The sequence below is a fragment of the Sinocyclocheilus grahami genome, unplaced genomic scaffold (genome assembly GCF_001515645.1).
Source record: "Sinocyclocheilus grahami isolate Dianchi unplaced genomic scaffold, SAMN03320097.WGS_v1.1 scaffold7.1, whole genome shotgun sequence".
In the NCBI taxonomy this organism is placed as follows: domain Eukaryota; kingdom Metazoa; phylum Chordata; class Actinopteri; order Cypriniformes; family Cyprinidae; genus Sinocyclocheilus; species Sinocyclocheilus grahami.
In genome coordinates this window covers 841,395-861,047 of record NW_015505186.1, presented here as the reverse complement: position 1 = coordinate 861,047, position 19,653 = coordinate 841,395, and the positions used below count along the sequence as shown (strand labels likewise).

The 19,653-nt window shown below is 33.7% G+C and overlaps 1 protein-coding gene across 9 annotated transcripts in view; it reads right to left on the bottom strand.

Moving 5' to 3' along the window:
• LOC107588613 (neurotrimin-like) overlaps positions 1-19,653 on the bottom strand; it is a 107,688-nt gene that overhangs the window by 26,824 nt on the left and 61,211 nt on the right. For 7 of the 9 annotated variants that reach the window (XM_016276771.1, XM_016276797.1, XM_016276804.1 and 4 more), the window contains exon 3: positions 1,304-1,429. In XM_016276771.1, the coding sequence (XP_016132257.1) occupies positions 1,304-1,429 (126 nt within the window). Of the gene's footprint in view, positions 1-1,303; positions 1,430-7,072; positions 7,199-19,653 lie in introns of all 9 variants that reach the window. The other 2 variants (XM_016276830.1, XM_016276839.1) reach the window with 1 other exon arrangement.

Genomic DNA, 19,653 nt, shown 5'->3' with positions numbered 1-19,653 from the left:
TGAAGTTCAGGTTTGCATGAAGCTGGGTGACAGCATGCCCAGGAGACTACAGGCTGTCATTAAGGCTAAGGGTTGCCCGACTAAGTATTGATAGTTGTGTAAATACTGTCATACTAACAGCTGTATAATTTTTGGTTGATTGTAATCCATTAGGCTACATACCTTTCTATCAAAGTTAACATTATCAAGCTGAATTTGTTCGGACACAGTTTAACTCTGAGTTCTTGTCATATTTTATTACCATTTTCTAAACTATAGCAAATAAACTGTGATAATGTGAGAAATGTTGAAGGTGTCTGAATAAATTTTGGTTTGACTGTATCTATTTGATAAATTAAGTCAACCAACTAATATTATACATACTCTTTTGGTTTCTGTACCCAATATTTAAAAAATTTACAAATGTAATATAATATTGGTATCGGTACTCGGTATCGGCAAGTACCAAAAATAAAATGATCATCTCGGGCCAGTACTGGAAAAAGTGGTATCGGTGCATCCCTACTTTTAAGAAATCTGGGGAAATCTGGAAGTATATCAACAGTGTCCACCTGCCAAATGATGAGGGAAAAACAGGCAGATCCTGTGGTCCAACAAGACTCTGACTTGACTGAATCCCCTCTGAAAACAGATATTTTATACCTAAAAGCAGTTGAAACTCTTAGCATACAACTGTACCGTATCATAATGGAATCCCATCTGAAACTCTTTCACTTATCTCCAAAAAAAAAAAAAAACCAGAGCAGTCACTTCTGTGTCACATTAACATTTCAATTACCTGATCCTTGTAACAACACAAAAGAAGAAAATGGGGGGTGTGCGGGGTGCATGAGCAGGTACAGCAGTCCAATTGCACCCCATGAATCATAGCGCATTAAAATGCAGTTTTCCCCTGATTAAGTGAAATGGTGCACGGCAGAACAGAGCCGCAGACAGGCCCAAATGGAGCTGATTTGTTCATGTGGCCTGAAGATAAGCAAAATGGACCACTCAGCTTGTATGGTGCATACACAAACACACACATCCACACAGTCAAAATACACACACACACACACACACACACAGAGTTCTCAGTGAAAAAGACGCCTGATATATTATCTTAGCCGTGCTTAATATGTCAGTGGGATGCAGTATTTTGCTAAATCATCCGTTCTTTGTAATGCAAAATACATCAGCAGTACTGGACCGATACTGAGGATTGCGGTTTCATTTTGAAGGCAAAAGCTATTGACTAAAGATTTGCTTACTTTTCACTGATTATGGTAAATATTTTCAGCACATAGAAGCATGATATGCATCTTACCTGAAGGTGATAACATCCTCCAGCCGATGGCAGGTTCTGGTTTTCCGTTAGCCAGACACATTAAAGTCACGTTGGAGCCTTCATTCACTACAAGGTCCTTCGACAGGTTCACGATCTTTGGAGGAACTGTAAAACACCAAAATTGTTAATATCTCAACAAATATATAGGTATACTGTATGTTTCAATTGTAAATGTCCCTTGTAGATAATGACACATGATACTCTTTGTCATGAATACAGACTGTCATAATTAAGAAATCAATGGTCTTTTCCACAGAGCATAAATGTAACATTCAATAAACGTAATATTAATAACTCAAACAAACACACTAAGTATGATTTTTCTATCATCTCACAGATCATTCTCAATCAGTTACCTCTCTTTAAAATTATTCATATGTTTCTGGGTTGTTTTGTGCTTGATTTTATTTGGAAAGCTTCAAATAAATATAACAGAAAAAATCGGTAACATATTTCTAGGGTACTATTTCTATTTGGGGCTGAAAAATTGCAAACTAGACACATTTCACAAGGCTGATTTATTGATTGCCTTTGCAGTTTGAACACAATTTAAACAGACTGCAGAGAAAGCCACAATTCAGACCTTTATGGGGGCCTTGCAGATCTAAAAAAGTCTAGAACTCAGCAAAACTAAAGATGTTACAAATACCTTATTTAGTTACCCTACGGGGAATAGCGGTAAAGGGTGTCGACATCCTCTCTTCAGGAGAGCAAATTATGGCCTACTTTTCAAAAGGAGTGTTAAACATTTACTACAACACTCACAGAGAATATGTGTTTGCAAATAACCAATCAAATGTTTTTGGGGTGTTAGATTAGAACAGTGTTGAGGAAACTACTTTAAAACTATTTTTAAAAGTATGCTAAGCTACAATTGCTTTTTAACATAGTAAACTGCAGTCAAGCTACTGAAAAATTCTGATATTTACTGTATATATTTACAAAGATATTAAGTATCTTCACAATGTAGTTAGCTAATATTTGTTATTAGTTTGTAGATAACTACACTGAAGCTACTTAAAGAGGGGACATACTTTTAAACATATGCATCAATTGATGCAATTTACTAAAATATATATTTCTCTGTCACAAAAACAATGCTTTTTTTCAATGAACATGTGAATGCATTATATTTGATACATTTTGATTAATTACTATACAAAGTTAAAAAAGAGAGAGAATACACCATAATTCATATTGAAATAAGTTGAAAACACTTACGAACAGCTGCATTACAGCATTTGTATATTTAACGTATTCACAAACATAATTAATAACGTATCTATAATTTAGATACAAGTAGTACACTTTAGCACTTGGAATAAATTATTGATTTACATGCACTATCAGTCATTTTTTTTTAAAGAAATTAATACTTTTTAGTAAGTAAACTGATCAAAGGTAACAGTAAACACATTTATAATGTTACAAAACATTTCGATTTTAAATAAATTCTGTTCTTTTGAACTTTACATACATCACATAATCCTATAAAAAAATGCATCACGGTTTCCACAAAAAATATTAAGCAGGTCACAAAAACAATGCTTTTTTTCAATGAACATGTGAATGCATTATATTTGATACATTTTGATTAATTACTATACAAAGTTAAAAAAGAGAGAGAATACACCATAATTCATATTGAAATAAGTTGAAAACACTTACGAACAGCTGCATTACAGCATTTGTATATTTAACGTATTCACAAACATAATTAATAACGTATCTATAATTTAGATACAAGTAGTACACTTTAGCACTTGGAATAAATTATTGATTTACATGCACTATCAGTCATTTTTTTTTAAAGAAATTAATACTTTTTAGTAAGTAAACTGATCAAAGGTAACAGTAAACACATTTATAATGTTACAAAACATTTCGATTTTAAATCAATTCTGTTCTTTTGAACTTTACATACATCACATAATCCTATAAAAAAAATGCATCACGGTTTCCACAAAAAATATTAAGCACCACAACTGTTTCCAACATTGATAACAAGAAGAAATGTTTCTTGAGCACCAAATCTGAATATTAGAATGAAGATGAATCTTGTGACACTGCAGATTGGAGTATTGATGGTGAAAATTCAGCTTGGCCAACACAAGATTAAATAAAATTGTAAAATATATATAAAAAAAGAAATCAATTATTTTTAAAGTGCAGATATTTTTTTTTTTTACTGTATTTGTGATCAAATAATCAAATAAACAAAGTAATAATATTCTGATCTTACTGAGCCGAAACCTTTTAACAGTAGTGTGGACAGCCCTTTCCCCCCCGTTTATTAGAAACAACCTTGAAGGAGACATTAATATGTATATTGACATGAAGTGAAATCCAGATTTGTTGGGGGGGGGGTTGCTCTTAGAGGAATCAAGATTGTTGAGCTGTTGTTTTCGGCACGGGCACACGGAGGATTCACACATACTATTTTGAGTACAGAATCATGAATCCCTCCAATACCTTTACAAGCTTTTCCTCACAAAACCACGGCTCATATTATAAAAATTGTCCTGCAACATAAAGGTCAGTTAAGTTAAAGGTCAGTTCAGTATAATGTCTCCAATCTCTGGAGAGCATCCTGCACTTTTGCCTCGATGATGGCCGGCAAAATATGTTTGACTTGACTTCCGTAACGGTAGAATAAAGTCCTTTAGAGGCCATTAACTAATTCCCTCCGCTGTAAATGAAGATCCACAACGAGCTGCAGCAGAAACGCTTCTGTTGAAAATTAATTCAATAAATGCCTTCAGGCGGCATATGCACAATATCTCCTTCCATGAAACCTTACAAAACAAAACACACAGTGTATGAGCACGCTGCTTTAAACAATTATCGTTATCATTAAGAGCTCAAAAGTGATGTTCTCAGTAAATGTAATAATAGGTGGCACTGATGGTGTGATCAGAAAAATACCAGTGTCTTTTGACACGTTCTGTTTTGCTATTGAATGCAGATGTTATTTTGACACGTGTACTCTGTCAAGAGGTTTGGTTTTGCATTTTAAAGCTGAGACAACTCAACAAAGGTTGCCGTCACCGTCTGAGCTGGTACTAACAAAGCCATGCAGTACCACCGTTTTATCCTGGTTTAGTCACTAAAGACATGTTCCTCCAGAGACACTTGGCTATAAATAATTAATTTAACGTCAGTCTAAGTGTACATCCTCTTTATATGTGACAGAGATACATTCTTTTCTGATTCTTTTCTTTTTTCCCTACATATATTATTAAGGTCAAGTTCACAATGTTCTCTCTAAATCAAACCCAGACACCACGCTGAGCAAAAGATAATATTATAGGCCTACTTCTACAGTGAAATTAAATGATCAAAGCTCAACATTGTCATTCGTAGAAATACAGAAGAGGACTGCAGACCAACAGCAATAACATCTTAACATACACTATTGTTCACAACGTTTTTTTTAACAAGAATACATTACATTTATTGAATACAAGAATACAATACATTTATTAAAGACATGTATAATGTTAAAAAAAACATTTCTTTATCAAATATATTCAGTTTTTTTTTTACTTTTATTTTTTAATAAATACTGAAAAAATGGCAGAGTTTCCACATAAAATTAAACAGCACAACTTTTTTCAACATTGATAACGACAAAAAGTTTTTCTTGAGCGGCAAATCAGCATATTAGAATGATTTTTGAAGGATCGTGTGACACTGAAGACTGAAAATGTAGCTTTGCCATCAGAGTAATAAATGACACTTTAAAATATATTTAAATAGAAAATAGCTATTTTAAATCGTAACAATGTATCACAAATTTTTAATTTTTTTTATTTTGTTATTTTTGATATAATAAATGCAGCTTTGGTGAGATTAAGAAAACTTCTTTCAAAAGAATTTAAAAACCATACCGACCCCAAAGTTTTGAACAGAGAAGTGCAGGGAATGTTGATGTATTATTTAATTATTGCAGATTCACATTGATTCACACTGAGAATATAAACCTGATAATTATATTTACTTTTCTTTCCTGAATACATTAACACAATAACTGTACAACTATTATGAGATTAACTGTGATTAAATATTTTAAAGGACTGACAGCTTATTTTAATTATATTTCTTAAAGAAATTATAATTGCTGACTTTAAGACATTCATTACTTTCATAATGCAGGACAAAAATAAAATGCTAAAAACTTCATCTAAATGCTAAATCTTCAGGCAGCAGCAAGAGCAGTACGTTTGATTAGCTGCAGCCTAGAATGTTAAATGTGTTTTGCTCGCTGTTCTAAATATGGCAAACAAAGTCATTCTGAAAAAAGAAAAGCATAAAAAGCTATGCGCACTATTTAGAGCCTCCACACAGCTCTTTAACTATATATATATATATATATTTCCTATCAAAGGCCCTGATATTCTTTAAATGAAATCAAAGAATGAACTAGTGTGATTTAATTTCAAACAAAATCAGGCCAAATCAAAGCTAATTTAGAGTTTTTTTCTGGAGTTTGAAATAGCTTACCAAAGTGAAATTTCTGGATTTTATCGTTATGATCAGATTTTTCTCAAATCTTGTTTTCTCACCGCTCTCATTTTTGTTGCATGTTCATTTTCATTGGGACGTTCACTAACAGTATTCCACTGCTTGTGTATATTAAACTTATTTTTTAAACAACTTGTTTTTACTCCTAAGCGAAGATCTCCTCAGTGAGTATATCTGGGCCTTAAGGAAGTAAAATTGCAAAAAACTTCCATCGACTAGTTCTAAACCCACAAGGCTTACTTTCTTCCATGGAGCACAAAAGACAATATTCTGAAGAATGGTTCAATAGGGTTTGGCCATTCAGTGAAAGTCAGTGGGGTCTAAAACAACTTTGACATTTACTGTATGAACCAAAAAATAAACTGAGAAATTTCTCAAAATAACTTCTTTACATTTATTTCTTTACCTTTTAAACTGAACTATCCTTTTAAGATTGAAATCTGTTGACAATGGAAGTATATTAACAGTGTCCACCTGACAAATGATGTGGGAAAAAACAAGTTGATCCTGTGGTCCAACAAGACTCTGACTTGACTGAATCTGCTCTAACAGTTTATCTTTTATTCCTAAAAGCATTTGATGTTCTTAGCAGACAACTGTACTGTATCATAATGGAATCCCATTTCAAACTCTTTCACTTAAAAAAAACTTTAAAAATAGAGCAGTCACTTCTATGTCACATTAACATTTCAATTACCTGATCCTGTAACAACACAAAGGAAGAAAATGGGGAGGGGTGTGCAGGGAGCATGAGCAGGTACAGCAGTCCAATTGCACCCCATGAATCATAGCACATTAAAATGCAGTATTTTCCCTGATTAAGTGAAATGGTGCACGGCAGAACAGAGCTGCAGATAGGCCCAAATTGAGCTGATTTGTTCATGTGGCCTGAAGATAAGCAAAACGGACCACTCAGCTTGTATGGTGCATATAAAAAAAACACACACATCCACACACACACACACACAGAGCTCTCAGTGAAAAAGACGCCTGATATATTATCTTACCTGTGCTTAATATGTCATTGGGATGCAGTATTTTGCTAAATCATCAAGGAAAAAAGTGCACCGTTCTTTGTACTGGGAAAATACATCAGCAGTACTGGACCGATATTGAGGATTGCGGTTTCATTTTGAAGGCAAAAGCTTTTGACTAAATATTTGCTTACTTTTCACTGATTATGTTAAATATTTTCTGCACATAAAAGCATGATATGCATCTTACCTGAAGGTGATAACATCCTCCAGCCGATGGCAGGTTCTGGTTTTCCATTAGCCAGGCACATTAAAGTCACGTTGGAACCTTCATTCACCACAAGGTCCTTTGACAGGTTCACGATCTTTGGAGGAACTGTAAAAAATAAGTTGTTAATATCTCATTAAAAAATATATATATATATATATGTATGTGTTTCAATTGTAAATGACCCTTGTCGATAATGACACATGATACTCTTTATCATGAATATAGACTGCCATAATTAAGAAATCAATGGTCTTTTCCACAGAGCATAAACGTAACATTCAATAAATGTAACATTAATAACTCAGTGCACAGCAAACACACTAGGTATGATTAAGCACACTTTCTATTAAATCATAGATAATTCTCAATCAGTTACCTCTCTTCATAAAAGATACATATGAAATACATATAAGATACAAAAGATACATATGTTTCTGTGTTGGTTTGTGCTTGATTTGATTTGGACTTGGTTTAGAAAACCTCTAATAAATATTACAGAAAAAATCTATGAAATATTTCTTGGGTACTATTTCTATTTGGGGCTGAAAAATTGCAAACTAGACACATTTCACAAGGTTGATTTATTGATTGCTTTTGCAGTTTGAACACAATTTAAATAGACTGCAGAGTAAGCCACAATTCAGGCCTTTATGAGGGCCTTGCAGATCTCAAAGTCTACAACTCAGCAAAACTAAAGTTGTTACAAATACCTTATTTAGTTACCCTACGGGGAATAGCAGTATAGGGTGTCGACATCCTCCCTTCAGGAGAGCAAATTATGGCCTACTTTTCAAAAGGAGTGTTAAACATTTACTCACAGAGAATATGTGTTTGCAAATAAACAGTCTAATGTTTTTTTGGGGGTGTTAGAACAATGTTGAGGACATAATCAATTATTGGAATAATTAAAATATTGGAATAAATTATTGATTTATATACAGTACACTATCAGTCAGTCTGGGGTCACCATTTATTTATTTTATGAAATTAATACTTTTATTCAGTGAGTAAATTGATCAAAGGTAACTGTAAACACATTTCTAATGTCACGAAATATTCTGTTTTTAAATAAATGCTTTGAACTTTATATTCATCAGAGAATCCTATAAAAATGCATCAACAGTTTTTTCAACAATGATAATAAGAATAAGAATATTAAGAAAAATATTAGAATGATTTCTGGAAAAAAAATATTACTGAGCCAAAATCTTTTAACAGTAGTGTAGACAGCCCTTTTCTTCCTATTTATTAAAAAGAACCTTGAAGAAGACATTAATATGTATATTCACATGAAGTGAAATCCAGTTTGTTGCAGGGATCTTAGAGGAATCAAGATTGTTGAGCTGTTGTTTTTGGCACAGGCACCCCGAGGATTCACACATACTATTTTGAGTACAGAACCATGAATCTCTCCAATACCTTTACAAGCCTTTCCTCACAAAACCATGGCTCATATTATAAAAACTGTCCTGCAACATAAAGGTCAGTTAAGTTAAAGGTCAGTTCAGTATAATGTCTCAAATCTCTGGAGAGCACCCTGCACTTTTGCCTCGATGATGGCCGGCAAAATATGTTTGACTTGACTGCCGTGACGGTAGAATAAAGTCCTTTAGAGGCCATTAACTAATTCCCTCCACTGTAAATGAAGATCCACAACGAACTGTAGCAGAAATGCTTCTGTTGAAAATTAATTCAATGAATGCCTTCAGGCGGTGTATGCACGATATCCCCTTTTGTGAAACCTTACAAAACAAAACAGTGTATGAGCACACTGCCTTAAACAATTAGCATTATCATTAGGCGCTCAAAAGTGATGTTCTCAGTAAATGTAATAATAGGTGGCACTGATGGTGTGATCAGAAAAATACCAGTGTCTTTTGACACGTTCTGTTTTGCTATTGAATGCAGATGTTATTTTGACACGTGTACTCTGTCAAGAGGTTTGGTTTTGCATTTTAAAGCTGAGACAACTCAACAAAGGTTGCCGTCACCGTCTGAGCTGGTACTAACAAAGCCATGCAGTACCACCGTTTTATCCTGGTTTAGTCACTAAAGACATGTTCCTCCAGAGACACTTGGCTATAAATAATTAATTTAACGTCAGTCTAAGTGTACGTCCTCTTTATATGTGACAGAGATACATTCTTTTCTTTTTTTCCCTACATATATTATTAAGGTCAAGTTCACAATGTTCTCTCTAAATCAAACCCAGACACCACGCTGAGCAAAAGATAATATTATAGGCCTACTTCTACAGTGAAATTAAATGATCAAAGCTCAACATTGTCATTCGTAGAAATACAGAAGAGGACTGCAGACCAACAGCAATAACATCTTAACATACACTATTGTTCACAACGTTTTTTTTAACAAGAATACATTACATTTATTGAATACAAGAATACAATACATTTATTAAAGACATGTATAATAACATTGTCATTCGTAGAAATACAGAAGAGGACTGCAGACCAACAGCAATAACATCTTAACATACACTATTGTTCACAACGTTTTTTTTTAACAAGAATACATTACATTTATTGAATACAAGAATACAATACATTTATTAAAGACATGTATAATGTTAAAAAAAACATTTCTTTATCAAATATATTCAGTTTTTTTTTTACTTTTATTTTTTAATAAATACTGAAAAAATGGCAGAGTTTCCACATAAAATTAAACAGCACAACTTCATTACATTTATTGAATACAAGAATACAATACATTTATTAAAGACATGTATAATGTTAAAAAAACATTTCTTTATCAAATATATTCTGTTTTTTTTTTTTACTTTTATTTTTTAATAAATACTGAAAAATTTCCACATAAAATTAAACAGCACAACTCTTTTCAACATTGATAACGACAAAAAGTTTTTCTTGAGCGGCAAATCAGCATATTAGAATGATTTCTGAAGGATCGTGTGACACTGAAGACTGAAAATGTAGCTTTGCCATCAGAGTAATAAATTACACTTTAAAATATATTTAAATAGAAAATAGCTATTTTAAATCGTAACAATGTATCACAAATTTAAAATTTTTTTTATTTTGTTATTTTTGATATAATAAATGCAGCTTTGGTGAGATTAAGAAAACTTCTTTCAAAAGAATTTAAAAACCATACCGACCCCAAAGTTTTGAACAGAGAAGTGCAGGGAATGTTGATGTATTATTTAATTATTGCAGATTCACATTGATTCACACTGAGAATATAAACCTGATAATTATATTTACTTTTCTTTCCTGAATACATTAACACAATAACTGTACAACTATTATGAGATTAACTGTGATTAAATATTTTAAAGGACTGACAGCTTATTTTAATTATATTTCTTAAAGAAATTATAATTGCTGACTTTAAGACATTCATTACTTTCATAATGCAGGACAAAAATAAAATGCTAAAAACTTCATCTAAATGCTAAATCTTCAGGCAGCAGCAAGAGCAGTACGTTTGATTAGCTGCAGCCTAGAATGTTAAATGTGTTTTGCTCGCTGTTCTAAATATGGCAAACAAAGTCATTCTGAAAAAAGAAAAGCATAAAAAGCTATGCGCACTATTTAGAGCCTCCACACAGCTCTTTAACGCCAGTTTCCAGCAAAAACCGCAGCAAACAAGCTCTGTTTATCGACAAACTGTAACAGTTACCAAAGGAACCATATGAAAGTTAATAAGAGAACTGTTTACAACGGCACCGTGACCCTCTGTATGACAATGACAGTCAGAGTGAGGAATGATTCTATCACTGCGTTTATGACTTGTGTCTTGGAACGATAGCGTGTATCTTTGTGAGCCATATTTCTGATATGGATGGCCGGAATGCAACTCTTTTCAAAGCCAATAAAGGGCTTACAATGACTGTTCTTCCTTTATATTGCACATACTCTCACACAATCAGCAAAGGAACGTGGCTGTTTGTGTGTGTGTGTGTGTTTTCAGAAAGCCGTTTGTGTGTGTGTGTGTGTGTGTGTTTGTGTGTGTGTATGTCTCCAGCCTCCATATGAGGTAAAGCATGTTAAATTGCATTTTAATAGAGTCGTACCATCCTTTTACTTTTGATGCCGGATTTCTGAGCTTCAAAGGGATCTTCAGTTGACAGGAGGAGCAACTGAATAGAAATAACTTGGCATATCGCAGTATATTCCCAAGATTTGACCTCAGCTTTCCCTAGCTGAGACGTGGGAATCCTCAGTAAGGTGTGATATGGATGATCATATATAAATATGATCTCACTAGCAAAACAAAACCACAAACACTACAAAAACTAAATTAACAGAAAAGTGTGCTATTCAGATAGTAAAAGAGTTTTCGTTCGATTTAACAAAAGGACAAAAATCTGGCAGACCAGATCAACTGGCAATTTTTTCAACTATCCAGTAATGAGAACTTCATTATAATGATCAGCTGCAATTGAGAGCACCATTAATATGGTTAAGATTATTCCACTTATCATAAAATCATCACCACTAATTATTTTAGATGAAAAAAGAATGAAATGATAAAATGACTGACATTTATCCTAGCCATAATTCTATTTTCCATTAAGGGGCTTTTTATGTACTTACAAAAGCAATAAAGCAAATTAAAATATAGACACCAGGGTTATTATAGTTAACTAACAACAACAACAATAAATAAATGTTAACTGAAATAAAACAAAATAAAATAAAAAGAAACTTAACCTTATTTTATTTCACCCAGTTGGCAGAGCAACATTATTCATTTTCATTTAGTTTAATTTGAAGCATCAAAATAATTAGAAACATAACACAAACAATAATAATAAAAAACAGACTTTACATTTTTTTAGCAGTAATTAATAAAATTAACTAAATAACTAAACTTAACTCAAATTAAAACTAAACAAAACACAAAATTAAACATATGTTTATGTGTATATATATATATATATATATATATATATATATATATATATATATATATATATATATATATATATATATATATATATATATATATATATATATATATATATATATATATATATATATATATATATATATATATATATATATATATATCATGTAGATAAAAATGAGAACAATACAATAAAGTGTTAGAGATTATGTCCAGTTCATCAAATGTTTCATTTTGTTTAACTAAGAGTATGTGATTATGTTTCGTCACATTCGACTGGTTAGGAGCCAATAAGTTGGTGATATTTACAAGTCAACACAAAGGATAATAAATAGCCTCGTTCCAGCCAGATGAACTCTTACCCCAAGTGTCCACTGGTGCGGAAGAAACCCGCTCAATACTGCTTAAAACATCAGCGGTCTGCAGCTTTGGCGGTGTGTCTGTAAAACGCACAGCAGCGCTCATGCCTTCAGTACGGTCAATGATTGCTTTCAATATATGGTCAATAACATCATCATATTTATGCACAATTACGGCTCAAACTTTACTTCTGAATGAGTACATTTGAAACTTTTGTTAACCAAGCCGCAACGATTTTTCAAAATCTGAATTCAATATAACAATGTGCAGTGAATACACCAGAAACTCCAGCGCTATTGGCAGATTTTGAAACTCTTATGACAGACTGACTTCACCTCACAGCGACTGGCTGCCACCCTCTATTTTTCTTTTCTCATTTGAATAAAGCTGAACATTTCTCAGCTTTTTGATGCTCTCACTGGTAGCTGTGCTGTCAATCCCCCACGTGAGCCAGTCACTCAACTCCCATGGAGAACGAATTAAAAACTCCTGCTCAACTCCATGCTAGTGGACACATATGGCTAAGGAACTAAATTACATGGAGCCAGTGAATCTGCAAGGAGAATTTGCTGATAAGACATTAACCAGCTGAAAATATACTTCAAGTATGTCAATTCATTCTTGTCATACGGGCATAGAGACATGTGTCTTATTACAGTAAAACCACATATCGTTTTCGTCTTCTGTGGCAAAATAAACATGTCAGTGTCTCCACTCTGTTTGATAAGCAGGATGAGTTTTAGGAAGGGGAAATCAATCTGCGTTTCGTTGCTGTCACAAGAACCTAAAGACCAGAAGTGGCAGAGCTCTGTTCCAAAACCTACTGAGTTGCCTTGCTGCATACTGCCAAAAAAGGCAGGTGGATACTAAGCCAGCACCCTAAGCGTGGAACCACATAAGTGACAGATTTGGAATGCTCTACATAGGCAGCATAAACAGAAATACTCCGTCACACGGTATATTTGATTTCAGTAGTGATGTTACTAAACTAATGCTGTGATTTACAGTTATATTTATTAATTTAGTAGCCTATTGTTACATCCTAAGCAAACAAGGAACATTACAAATAATTTGTCATAAAGAGACAATAATATTCGCAGTATTGCAATACTAAAATTGTATATATATATATATATATATATATATACATACATACATATACAACAAACATTAAATAAAAACAAAATAAAAACCGAAAAAAACATAAGACATTAAAACAAACAAACATACAAATAAAAACACACAAAACTTACTAAACTTTACCTAAAATTAAAATGAAAACTGAAAATATAAGAATTAGATGTAATTCAAAATATTAACGAAAGCTATAATAGTATATCAATAATACTAAAAATATCACTGGCACACTAAAATATTTGGTAAAATAATGCTTTTTTATTATATTAAGCTATTTTTATAAATATGTTATTATTACAATTTTGTAATCAACTTCCTGAAAATAAAAATAAAAAAAGTAAATATTTTTCTTGCTTTGGATAAAAGCATCTGCTAAATGCATAAATGTAATGTAAATTTGGACAAACCAAGAGATTTTAGCAGGCATCATACGTATAAAATGTATGAAAAATATCTGAAAGCTGGTGAAATGTGCTTCAAACTATAATTCTGAAAAGATTTTTGATTTCTGTATGAACAAGACATGTTTAGAGCTGCTTCCTGGTAGTTCTCATGAAATGACTCATTTCTATTGATGTACATTCATTAATATTTTACACACTTATGCTCTTTTTCTTCAAAGATCAATAGTCGCACACGATCAATGAACGTGAATACAAATGAAATAACATGTTGTGATTCTGTTGTGTACAAACAGCACTTTGACTTGTTCTTGTGTAAAGATGATATAATGGCTATGCTCTGTGACCAAAATAAACATCTACATTATGAATACACAAGGTCCTAATATTTGGAACATAGCTGCATGAACAATGTTCGCATCCAGTGAAAATGTCAGATAATTTGACATGCAAATGATGACCTCTTTCAGGCGCTGATTACCATGCAAAGTCTTTAATCAGGGAATGAATATTTGCTTCATCTGCAAGTCCTATACAACAAATTTGCTGCATTTTTGTTACTTAAAAAAAAAAAAGAACGAACGAGAGATTGTACGAAAAGCAGCTTTTGACATCTCCCGGCACTTTGCTTGGCTTGGAGGATATCCCAAGATCCGTGAACTTTCTCTCCATCACAGTTTGGGATATAATCCTGTCCTCTAGGTATCTGACAGAAACAAATTAAAGACAAAAGCAGACGGGCTACATCTTAGTCCCTCAAGAAAATGGTTTTAAATATCAGCTTTAAGGCTTTTTAGGAAATAATATGTTCATACGTTTCTGTACAAAGAGAGTGATTTTCACACTTCCTACTTTAAGCGCAGTAATTTGTCAGTTTCTTCCATCACAGTTTATTTAAAGTGTTTCTTCCTGAATGTTCCATTTTTTATTTTTTTTGACCTTTAATTAAGTTATCTTCTCATTAAATGTGAAATTTGTGATTTCTGTGCTACTAAAACCAAACATCAGTACAAAATAAATATAAAATATAAACAAGAACGTTTCCAAGCAGGTTTCCCGATAACCACAAACACAAAAATGTCAAAACGCCCATCTTGGTGAGCATTCACTTATACACAGTTGGTTATGTCTTAAATCAGTGTTTCTCAACCAGTGGGTCGCGACCCACTAGTGGGTCGAGGATCATTCCGTAGGGGGTCGCGAGACTTGCTCTGTGTTCTCGGTGTTACAACGGCACAGTTAGTGCACTTCACAAAAGGCTCATTGAAACAGTGACCTCCAACGAATCGTATTTTCGAATGTCGCATGTTGAATCATTATTGCGTAACTTTCTAAGGCTGTTTCTAAACTGTCCTATCACAATAATTTATCGCTGCCGCGAACGTCTCTTATTGGACAAGGTCCTACTCTCTTTACGTAATGTTACACACGCTAGCAGCTGTTTACCCCATTGCTTGGTAACGACGGCACAGCAGATTGCAATGCATTGCTATGCCAGACCTACTATACACAGCCACGGCCTGTTAGCTTGACAAAATGCATCCGTTTTTTAAAAGAAAAAAAGCAGAAGATTCAGAAACTCCTTCCACTTCAAAGGCAGCAAAATGTAAACAACGCAAGTACAACCCAGACTATGTTAAATATGGATTCACTGGATTCACCCTTTCCCGAATTCCACCGCATCTGGATATCATCATTTCAGAGCGGCAGTCTCAAATGTCACATTAACGTGAGTTAATAAATAAATAAAATAAAATAAATAAATCAGTTTGCCTCATAGTCTGTCTAATTATTGAAAGTTTTTGTGAAATTAATTATAATAAGCATATACGGTGTAGCCTAGGTCTAAAGAGGCATTTCAGTTATTTATTTATTTCCAGCCTTAGTGGGTCGCATGACTGGCATACAAAAAAAAAGTGAGTAATATATGTGTCAATATATTAGATCTTAAAGTGACAGTAGCCTAATATACCTGCAGTTGTCTGTGTCCTCAATGTTAATCAAGTAACAAAAGACACAGAAAAAAAAAAACTTAATTATCTCTGTATAAGTGAATGAATATAATTCATACAGTTTGGACTTTTTTGACATTTGATAATTTTATACAATTTCTTTAGTATTTCTCAATTCTGACATTACTACACAGACCTTCATGAAAACCTTGGTGTCTATTATATTTATTTGTCCTATTGTTCCTAATAAGTTCCTTTGTTTTTATTTTTTATTGATTAGTTACTTGTTTTCAGTAAGCTAGAGAACTTGAATATAATTCATACAGTTTGGACTTTTTTGACATTTGATAATTTTATACAATTTCTTTAGTATTTCTCAATTCTGACATTACTACACAGACCTTCATGAAAACCTTGGTGTCTATTATATTTATTTGTCCTATTGTTCCTAATAAGTTCCTTTGTTTTTATTTTTTATTGATTAGTTACTTGTTTTCAGTAAGCTAGAGAACTTTTTTTTTTTTACTTACGTTAGTTAGGCTTGTATTAGTTTTTGATATGATATCAAAATTGGTGACAAGAATTTTGAAATTTCAATATCATCAAAAATTGACAACTTAATTTCAAGAAAAATAAACTATATTTTGATATCATTATCGTGGACAAATGACTTTGGTCATATAATCCACCCTTATGTCATTGGTCAGTCAAACAGACAGTCCTGCCCCTAAACCCATACCATTGGTTAAACCAGAGTTGCTGTTGTCGGGAAGCTTTTTCTAGGAAATTAAATCCAACAAATTACTTATAGCTGTCTGTGCATTTTAGGCTGGGATGGAGAAAGTATTCCAACATGGGAAAAAATACACACTTCACATTTGGCAGCATTTGGCAAGGATGATCTAAGTTAGCAACTAATTTATCCAATAAAAATAGGAAACTAACCAGTCTATAATGACATGATGCTGAGGTCAACAGATTTTCCCTAAGAAAGATGCTATGGTGAGTCTGTCTGACATGCTACATCTGCAGGAAGACATTCTGAGAGCGCCACTGCAGCCAACAGCCGCGAGGCAACTGCAGTCTTTCCCCTCATAAATGTGGATGGCAGCGGCAGCTCAGACCAGCTTTATGAAGATTAGGAGGAGTTGGCTTTGTTTCTCCTTGACCTTATTATTCATCAACAACTGCATGGAGGGAAATATGATGGTTTGCCTGGTAATTCTGAGCGAGACCTCTGGAGCACAGCTATTTTGATTAGCATGAATTAGTTTTGGTGTTAACACGGCTCGCCTCTGCAAACATGATCATAGCACAGTTCCCTCCCACGCTGACACGATGTGCCGGAGAACATAAATTAATGGCTGTGCTGAAAAACAGGAAATGCTGAATGCTTCTAGTATTTTTATACTGAAATCAAGGTGTTTTCATTTAAATAACATTCAGATAAAAATGTGTTACGGTATGCAGAGAAAACGACTAACTTAATTATCTCTGTATAAGTGAATGAATATAATTCATACAGTTTGGACTTTTTTGACATTTGATAATTTTATACAATTTCTTTAGTATTTCTCAATTCTGACATTACTACACAGACCTTCATGAAAACCTTGGTGTCTATTATATTTATTTGTCCTATTGTTCCTAATAAGTTCCTTTGTTTTTATTTTTTATTGATTAGTTACTTGTTTTCAGTAAGCTAGAGAACTTTTTTTTTTTTACTTACGTTAGTTAGGCTTGTATTAGTTTTTGATATGATATCAAAATTGGTGACAAGAATTTTGAAATTTCAATATCATCAAAAATTGACAACTTAATTTCAAGAAAAATAAACTATATTTTGATATCATTATCGTGGACAAATGACTTTGGTCATATAATCCACCCTTATGTCATTGGTCAGTCAAACAGACAGTCCTGCCCCTAAACCCATACCATTGGTTAAACCAGAGTTGCTGTTGTCGGGAAGCTTTTTCTAGGAAATTAAATCCAACAAATTACTTATAGCTGTCTGTGCATTTTAGGCTGGGATGGAGAAAGTATTCCAACATGGGAAAAAATACACACTTCACATTTGGCAGCATTTGGCAAGGATGATCTAAGTTAGCAACTAATTTATCCAATAAAAATAGGAAACTAACCAGTCTATAATGACATGATGCTGAGGTCAACAGATTTTCCCTAAGAAAGATGCTATGGTGAGTCTGTCTGACATGCTACATCTGCAGGAAGACATTCTGAGAGCGCCACTGCAGCCAACAGCCGCGAGGCAACTGCAGTCTTTCCCCTCATAAATGTGGATGGCAGCGGCAGCTCAGACCAGCTTTATGAAGATTAGGAGGAGTTGGCTTTGTTTCTCCTTGACCTTATTATACATCAACAACTGCATGGAGGGAAATATGATGGTTTGCCTGGTAATTCTGAGCGAGACCTCTGGAGCACAGCTATTTTGATTAGCATGAATTAGTTTTGGTGTTAACACAGCTCGCCTCTGCAAACATGATCATAGCACAGTTCCCTCCCACGCTGACACGATGTGCCGGAGAACATAAATTAATGGCTGTGCTGAAAAACAGGAAATGCTGAATGCTTCTAGTATTTTTATACTGAAATCAAGGTGTTTTCATTTAAATAACATTCAGATAAAAATGTGTTACGGTATGCAGAGAAAACGACTGTTTGAAGAGAAACTGAATAAGAATCAAACATACAGATGAAAATATCTTTGGCTACGTTCACACTGTCAATTTTTGGGATTGACAATCCCATTTTCTTTACAGGTGTGAGTCTCGAAATGTCCCGTTCACACAGCAGCTTACAGTTGTGTTTAGAATACTGTCTGTATGAACGTGCAACGGAAGTCAAGCCCGTATTCCTTACCAGTAACCATAGTAAATTTGTAAAATCAAAGATGGCGACGTCCATAAAACTGAAAGTCTTATCACTTTCTGACATGACAAGAGTCCAATCGAGCCACGAGTTCATCTGTCAAATCTTCATTAACCGACAGCAGCCTTTAAATTTGGGTGGAGAGCAGAGTTTGAGTCGTACGCAGAACACAAAACTGACGGGAGCGGCTCCGGTGGAAAACTGGCGGGATCTAAAAATTTCAGGTGCCAGACACGCAGCTCATCTCTCCGTCGTCATTGTAAGTTACCGAAAACACACATGAAAACACGTAACACACGTTAGACATGCGTTTGTGCGGCTCCCTCTCGTACTGTATGACGTGACAGACAACTAGTTGTCCAGTCCTGTTCCGTTCACACAGTGCGTGTGTTCCGAGAATGCGGTTGTGAGTCCTGAAAATTTACAGGTGTGAGTTTGGTTACAGAATGCGGTTGTCACACCTGTAAATAACCGAACTGTGTGTGAACGTAACCGTATTAAGGACTCAAATACAGGACTGACAACTGTATTCTGCTGCTGTGTGAACGTGGCCTTTGATGTTTAATGGGACTTCCTAATGAAGCACTGAAGTACAACATCATGATTCAATCCCTGGAAAGTTACATAATGACAGCATGGTAAAATCTCATTGTCTTGGTGATTTCACAATCACACTCTCTATAAAATATGGCTGCCAATTTACCATATTAATTTAGAGTGATTATTTATTTGAAAGACTACAGCATAGGGTCATTTGGAAAAAAAACTATTATCTGCCGTTTCCAGCTGAAATGAACACTAGAGGCAGTAAAACACTAATACATATTATTCCTTTTCACACAAATTATGATTCAAGAATTATCAGAAATGCTTTTTTAAATATTCACTCTAAAGCCTCTAAATGCTTCACACCTCTGCCACAATA